At 40.9% G+C, this 6,611-nt stretch overlaps 3 protein-coding genes across 4 annotated transcripts in view; 1 reads left to right on the top strand and 2 right to left on the bottom strand.

Moving 5' to 3' along the window:
• LOC104824745 (L-ascorbate oxidase homolog) overlaps nucleotides 1-617 on the bottom strand; it is a 2,553-nt gene extending 1,936 nt beyond the window's left edge. The window contains exons 1-2 of the mRNA XM_010556896.2: nucleotides 346-617; nucleotides 128-237 (exon numbers count right to left, since the gene is read on the bottom strand). Of these exons, the coding sequence (XP_010555198.1) occupies nucleotides 128-237; nucleotides 346-498 (263 nt within the window). The 5' untranslated portion in view covers nucleotides 499-617. The remainder of the gene's footprint in view (nucleotides 1-127; nucleotides 238-345) is intronic.
• Nucleotides 618-1,148: 531 nt separating this feature from the next.
• Nucleotides 1,149-3,680, top strand: LOC104824744. Of its 2 annotated transcripts, XR_773463.2 has the most exons (4): nucleotides 1,149-2,378; nucleotides 2,782-2,967; nucleotides 3,078-3,448; nucleotides 3,594-3,680. XR_773463.2 is itself a non-coding variant. In XM_010556895.2 (3 exons), exons 1-3 carry the CDS (start codon nucleotides 1,926-1,928, stop codon nucleotides 3,369-3,371), a joined length of 933 nt encoding a protein of 310 aa, XP_010555197.1. In that variant the 5' UTR covers nucleotides 1,149-1,925; the 3' UTR covers nucleotides 3,372-3,529. The 2 variants fall into 2 exon arrangements, 1 of the variants encoding a protein (XP_010555197.1); XM_010556895.2 differs by lacking the exon at nucleotides 3,594-3,680 and having other exon boundaries at nucleotides 3,078-3,529.
• A 91-nt stretch (nucleotides 3,681-3,771) lies between these two features.
• Nucleotides 3,772-4,606, bottom strand: LOC104824742 (phosphoprotein ECPP44). Its single transcript, XM_010556894.2, has 2 exons — nucleotides 4,188-4,606; nucleotides 3,772-4,099 (listed from the first exon to the last, which is right to left on the bottom strand). The coding sequence occupies exons 1-2, from the start codon at nucleotides 4,392-4,394 to the stop codon at nucleotides 3,791-3,793; spliced, it is 516 nt and encodes a 171-aa protein (XP_010555196.1). The 5' UTR covers nucleotides 4,395-4,606; the 3' UTR covers nucleotides 3,772-3,790.
• Nucleotides 4,607-6,611: the final 2,005 nt, after the last annotated feature.

Here is a 6,611-nt window from a genome sequence, read left to right as displayed (position 1 = left end):
CCAAAAAAAAAAAAAAAAAAAAAAATCAGTTTCACCATACGTACCTAACGAATGTTATACTACAGGGTCACAAACTGGAAACAAATGTTCAGGGGTAGGATTTATCAATATATAGAAGAGAGATCACCATGACAAGAGGAAGGGCTCGTCCAAATCGTTGTGAACATTGATGATCAGATTGTCGTTGGTGACGGAATAAATGTTGGGTCCCGGAAATTGTCCGTTTATAAGGATTCCCTGCCGTATAACACATACACACAAATGTTAGTTAACAATATGTATACATATATATATATATATATATGCTGAAAAATGTAATGACGAGAAGAAGAAGAAGAAGAATACACGCTGAGGAAAGCCGAGAGGATAGATGAGGCCGTAGGAGACAGTCCAGTCGAAGAACCTGTAAGGATCTTCAGCATCCACTACCACCACCCTTCCCATGGACATCACCACCACCGCCATCGCCATCACCAACCCGACCTTTACCCAACCCATTCTCTCTCTCTCTCTCTCTCTCTCTCCCAATATGAATATGCGAGTTACGTATTCGTCAGTCTCTAACCCAGCATTGTATTTAAAGGTTCGGTCGGATCGGGATATATGCTCATTCCGTGTTTTGTCTCTCCAGTTACGTGTTCGTCAGAACAAAGGAAAACCAGAATCCAACACACACCACGCCACGCGTTCCCCACCCATTCACCAACTTCATTTATTCATTTTGTTTTAATTGGAAATGTTAATTTATCATTTGGAAACTGTTTGGGTTTTAATTAATCCATCTAAATGAGGAACAATAAGTTGGCACTTCTTATTATTATTATTATTTTTGGTGAAATATGGCACTATTATTTCCTTATACAGATACCAACTAAGATACGAAAATGGTCGAAACCATTCCTTATACAGATAGATATTCTGTATTCTTTCTAAGGTATGATATGTTACAGAAAAAATATACTATAGAAGCGCGTAAAATAAATGTGAGGGTACGGGATTAGAGAGAATGATGCAACATTGGCGAAAATGGACAATTGTGATTACAGATAGGGAAAACGGCACAGCTGCAGCTGCAGCTGGAGCTGGAGCTGTATACCCAACCAACCAGCCAGCCAACCGTGTTTCAGCCGCCTCCCGTGATGGCGCACACGGACTCGCCATGTCTACGGCCCCACCCACCTCCTGCTATCTCTTCGATAAATGGGCTCGAGGTGGTTCACCTGTATTAGGCCCAATTAATACAATTGGGCCTTGTTAAAAGGCCTATTCTTCCCACAAATGAGGAAAGCCTACGCTTTATTTTTCTCTTTTTCTGAGACTTGGGGACCACTTTTTTTTCCTCGAGTTTCAGCCCATATTCAAAGACATTCTGAGTTGGTGTCAGTACAGTAGATGCCCGCGACATCGGAGAGGCGTGACCCTCACGTGCGATCTCAACCGTCCGATGTTCTGGGAGCGCGTGTGTTCCAAATCCATAACTCTCTCCTCCCCCACAGTCCGATGCGTCGCCATAACTTGTGGCGGGGCCTCCTCTTTTCGCTTTTTCTTTGGGTTTCCCCAACACAATCGCAAAATTGAATCGCGTATGGCTGGCTGCCTGGCTCATACGTCATCTGTAACAATAATATTTGATGTGAATGCGATGTTTTCCGCTGAAACGCGAAAGCCGATGCATTCGTTTTTACGTATATTCAGGATTTTTAATAAATGGTTGTTTTTGAAAGCCAAAACAGAACAAGAAAAGTTAGGCGTGAAAGGAGAAAGTGAGTCTGCGTATGAAAAAAGAAACATCCAAACACGGAACAAGCATCTCTCCCTGTTCTCTGCGTCGATTGCTACTTCCAGGATCAGCCCTCGTTGATAAACCACGACAGAAGAAACCCTGATTTCTTCAGCAGCAGAAGATCTTCGCACAAGACAGAGAAATGCATGCGAAGACGGACTCGGAGGGGACGAGCATCGAGGCGGCGTCGTCGTGGGCGCCGCCACGGACGGCGGCGAGGCCTCTCTACTACGTCCAGAGCCCATCCAACCATGACGTCGAGAAGATGTCGTTCGGGTCGGGCTGCAGCCCGATGGCTTCACCCGCCCACCCGCATTTCTACCACTGCTCCCCCATCCACCACTCCCGCGAGTCCTCTACCTCTCGCTTCTCCGACTCCCTCAAGCCCCACCCTCTCTTCCCTTACAAGTCCCTCCGTCTCCGCCTCCACGCCGGAGATCTCTCCGACGACGGCGACTCCGACTCCGACGGCGACGGCTCTCGCAATCTCCGGCTCTATCTCTGTCTGTTCGTCTCGTTCCTTGTCTTGTTCACCCTCTTCTCTCTCATCCTCTGGGGCGCCAGCAAATCCTACCCTCCCAAAGTCATCGTCAAGGTATCATTCCCCCTCTCTCCACTCGCTTGACTCGCTTCGTAGTGCATAAGGTTTGAGGGTTTTTAGTTTCGTGTTTTGCTGAGTCGACTCGCTCCTAGGTCTTGTTCCTCTCCTTGGGCCCACCACCTTTCCCTTCAACGTTCGATTTTCACCTAAAAAGTCTCTTCCCAAAATCTTCGTTCTCTTAGAAAGAATCATAAGTATCACATTTTATAACAAAATTATTGTTTTGACTAACAAAAGTATAAGAATGTATATTTTGCAGCAAAAATTTAAACGTCGTATTATCAACAGATGCTAATTATTACAATGTGACATATATATATATATGTGGGGATATAGGACATATATCCTTTTTTTTCTGTAATTATGTGACCAAAAAGAGGTGGAAAATGGTGAATAGGGGATAGTGTTCGAGAACATGAACGTGCAGGCGGGGAACGACAGAACGGGGGTGACGACGGACATGCTGACTATGAACTCGACGGTCAGATTTCTCTTCCGCAATCCCTCCACCTTCTTCGCCGTCCACGTCACCTCCTCCCCCTTCCTCTTCCACTATTCCCAGCTCACTCTCGCCTCCGGCCAGGTACCTTACCTTTACTCCCATGCACACGTTGAACCTCTAACCAATCAGTAGGCCCCTTTGTTCTTCAACGCATCTTTCCGGATTTACAATTTTGAAATGGCAATGGGCAGATGAAGAAGTTCACGCAGCCGCGTAAGAGCCAGCGGAGCGTGGTGACGGTGGTGCAAGGCCACCAGGTACCTCTGTACGGTGGAATCTCAGTGCTCTCGAGCCAACACGACCATCTGGACAGAGTGTCTCTCCCGCTCAATCTAACAATGGTTCTGCGGTCCAGAGCTTACATTCTGGGTAGGCTGGTCAAGTCCAAGTTCTATACCAAGATCAGATGCCCCCTCACTCTCCACGCTAACAGACTTGGCAAACCCATGCGTCTCCACCCCCACTCCTGCCTTTATTCTCGCTGACTCACCTCTCGCTTCTAGAGCTCTTGCTTCTCCTTTCTCTAGTGCCCGATATCTACATTTCAGATCGATTGGCCGTGGTAATCTGACATTTTCTTTCTTGTTTTGCTTAATGTGGATACGTCCGATTTGAATTCTAAAGGGCCATCTTGGATCTAAAAGTCTCTCCTTTCTTGTCTTCCCTTTGGAAAAAATGCCTTAGAGTTCACTCATCTACGAATGTAGGGTCTGCAACACGTTTATCTGATGGTTGAACGGGGAAAAAGCCTCCAACATAAGACTGTTATTACAGAACACACTGAAACTTAGATAAAACATCACGGAGACTAGCAGCGGAGAATACAAAGGTCCAACTGAAAACGACGAGCACATATGAAGCAAACAAGTGAAACAGCGCAATGGGTGAGGAGAATGAATAATGGCTAAGTCTCCTTCTTATCATCGCCGCTCTTGTGATGCCCAGGAAGCTTCTCCTTGATCTTGTCAATAAGCCCTTTCTGATCCTTATCATTGTCATCATGGTGAGCTTCATGTTCCGCCTTCCCATGGTGTCCTCCTGGAAGCTTCTCCTTGATCTTCTCCATTATACCCTTCTTATCTTCCTTGTCATCAGCCTCTGCCTCTTCTGTTTCTTTGTCATGACCAGACACCTTTTCCTTGATCTTCTCCTTCAGCCCCTTCTTCTTCTTCTCCTTCTTCTCTCCACCTTCACCCTCTTCCTCATCACTTGACTGAGATTTAGCATCGAAGAGAAAGTGTCACCGCATTGGCTAAAATACCACTTATCACCATTTGCGAGATATAAGTAGAAAAGCTTACAGAGCTATCAGAACGGTGGAGCTTTTCAGCAAGAGAAGGCTTCTCTTCGCACCCCTGGTGGGGCTGCGGATGAGGGCACACAGCCTCAGCATCAGTCATGACGTCGGGGTTATCCAGCGGTTTCTCGTCGTGCTTTTTCTTCAGGAAGTCGAACACTCCACACCCTTTTGAAGCGGCCTCCGTCTCTTGCTGATGATGATCCGCCATCGATATCGAAAGGCTAATGACCACAACTTCTCACTTGGAACTACCGATGAATGCTTTTGTGTTTTGTTAAATAGACTTTGATGATTGTTTCAGCACATCGACTCCGTATTTATAGCAGTCATCAAGACTCTATTGATTTTTAGTTTAAGTTAAATTTCGATCCTAACTAGAATCGGTGCACGTTTACCGAAGGTGTTGCCGGGAAATTGTACTATTTATCTCAATTAAATCGTATAATAAAAAATGGCTTATGTTAGTCTGCAGCATGTGCTATTTTTTATACAACCGACACGTCATATATTTTAGAAAATGAAATTTGCGAGTAATTAGATGCATGCGGTTGTCTTCGCTTGTGTTGTAAATGTGTAGTTAAACCGATAAAACTGAGATTTCTGAGTTTGAGTCTCAACTTGAGAAGTAGAGTGTATATTCTAATCATATGGTTTGCTAATGACTCCAAAATTAGTCTAGACATTGGTCTAAAACATTCGGTTGCCCAAAAAAAATATATCGGATGTGGTTTATATTTATATATTTATATTATGGCATATTAACATATTTGTATCATTTATCATTCTCTCTATATATATATATATATATATGCATTCCTTTGTAACACAAATCATGTTAATAAAAAGCAATCTTTATTCTCTTATACAACTTATATCTATCTAACACAGATTTCGTAACAAAAATTACTAAATACATGGGACTCTGTGAGGTACATTACATATACTATATAAAAGAAACCATGGTACATCTTTGTTTTGTGCAATGGCCTGCTGACCTGTCGGCCTCGGTCGAAGGAAAACGAGATGGGGGTCGGTGCAGGGCGGTCCTCTTTAACCGATGCCAACTTGAATTTGCATTTTACACTTCCAATGCCCTAACATGAAATTCAATTCACTGCACCCACCCACCCAATCAGATGTCATCCCTTTAAACCTGATGATGGCAATATGTATTGTAATCACACCGGCCTCCCTCTCTTTTTTTTTTTCTTCTTGTTTTGCAATGAATGATACCCGTCTTACATGTACATATGATGGCTTCGCTATTAGAATGGTGCATGCATGCAAAAATGCGGTAAGACAGAAAAAAAAAAGGCATCTATCGAAAGGGATGTATTACGGGCTGAATCGCGGATTGACTCACAAACAGTCTCATATTTTTTTGAGTCGGGTTCAAAATATTTAAGGCCAGAAAAAATCGGGCCAAACGAATCAGCTCGTAATGAGTCAGGCTGGCTCGCGGATCAGGGAAAAAATATTTTTAAAAAATTTTAATATTTTTATATAATTTAAAATATTTTTATATACAAATTATATTTTTATTACATACTAGGTATTTACCCGCGCGAATTCCGCGAAATAAAAATATATATAGATTTTTAATAAATTTATTATTAATTTTAATTTTAAATATAATATATTTCATTTTTATAGAAATATCGAGATGGAGAGATGATATCTTTTTTTCGATGTATAATATAGAACCATTGTATATCGAAGTAATATTTTATTAAATTTTATAACTATAATTTTTTTGCAAATCGAGTGATGTCTAAAAAAATATAACTATTTAAAGTTTAAAAATATAATTTTAAACAACAATATAAATTTAGTTATCATCTCAATTTGTTTTATGTGATTTTTCACAGTTCGTGACAGATCTATTATCGTCTCATATAATTTAATCCGACGGATATTTCACTTAGAGTATACATTTTAAAATCCGATCCCCTAAATCTCTATTTCAAAATAAAAACACATAGACACCTAACACACTCTTACACATTTTAGTTTTTATATTGCTGTTTTTTATTTATTTTCAAACATAAATAAAAAGATTTTTTGGAATCAATTAAAGAAGCAAAACATTTTCTCCTAATTATAATATTATTATTTCAATACAACAACAATAATAATAATACATAATTAAACTGTCTAAAATGAATATAGATACATGTATAGATATAGAAAGAGAAAGTGATGTTTTTTTGTTCAACCTTGTACTCGTCCCTCTGACCTTTCCCTCTCCTTATTGCGGTCGAACATTATTTAGTCTTATTGGATGAAGAGGAGAATGAAACTTCTCATCAACAATGATATACAGCAAATTCTAATTAATTTTGATAAAAAAATAAATTTAGATGGTGGATCATAAATCATTTAATAAGCTACCGTGATAGAAAATTTTATAATATAATATAATATA

Source organism: Tarenaya hassleriana, unplaced genomic scaffold (genome assembly GCF_000463585.1).
Source record: "Tarenaya hassleriana unplaced genomic scaffold, ASM46358v1 Cleome41, whole genome shotgun sequence".
Lineage (NCBI taxonomy): Eukaryota > Viridiplantae > Streptophyta > Magnoliopsida > Brassicales > Cleomaceae > Tarenaya > Tarenaya hassleriana.
This window is presented reverse-complemented; position numbering and strand designations above follow the sequence as displayed.

Coding starts and splice junctions, on each gene's coding strand:
- LOC104824744 (XM_010556895.2), top strand. CDS start 1,926: ATGCATGCGAAGACGGACTCGGAGGGGACGAGCATCGAGGCGGCGTCG. Junction 2,379..2,781: donor CTCCCAAAGTCATCGTCAAG/GTATCATTCCCC, acceptor AATGGTGAATAG/GGGATAGTGTTCGAGAACAT. Junction 2,968..3,077: donor TCACTCTCGCCTCCGGCCAG/GTACCTTACCTT, acceptor GGCAATGGGCAG/ATGAAGAAGTTCACGCAGCC.
- LOC104824742 (XM_010556894.2), bottom strand. CDS start 4,394: ATGGCGGATCATCATCAGCAAGAGACGGAGGCCGCTTCAAAAGGGTGT. Junction 4,100..4,187: donor TCCACCGTTCTGATAGCTCT/GTAAGCTTTTCT, acceptor GCTAAATCTCAG/TCAAGTGATGAGGAAGAGGG.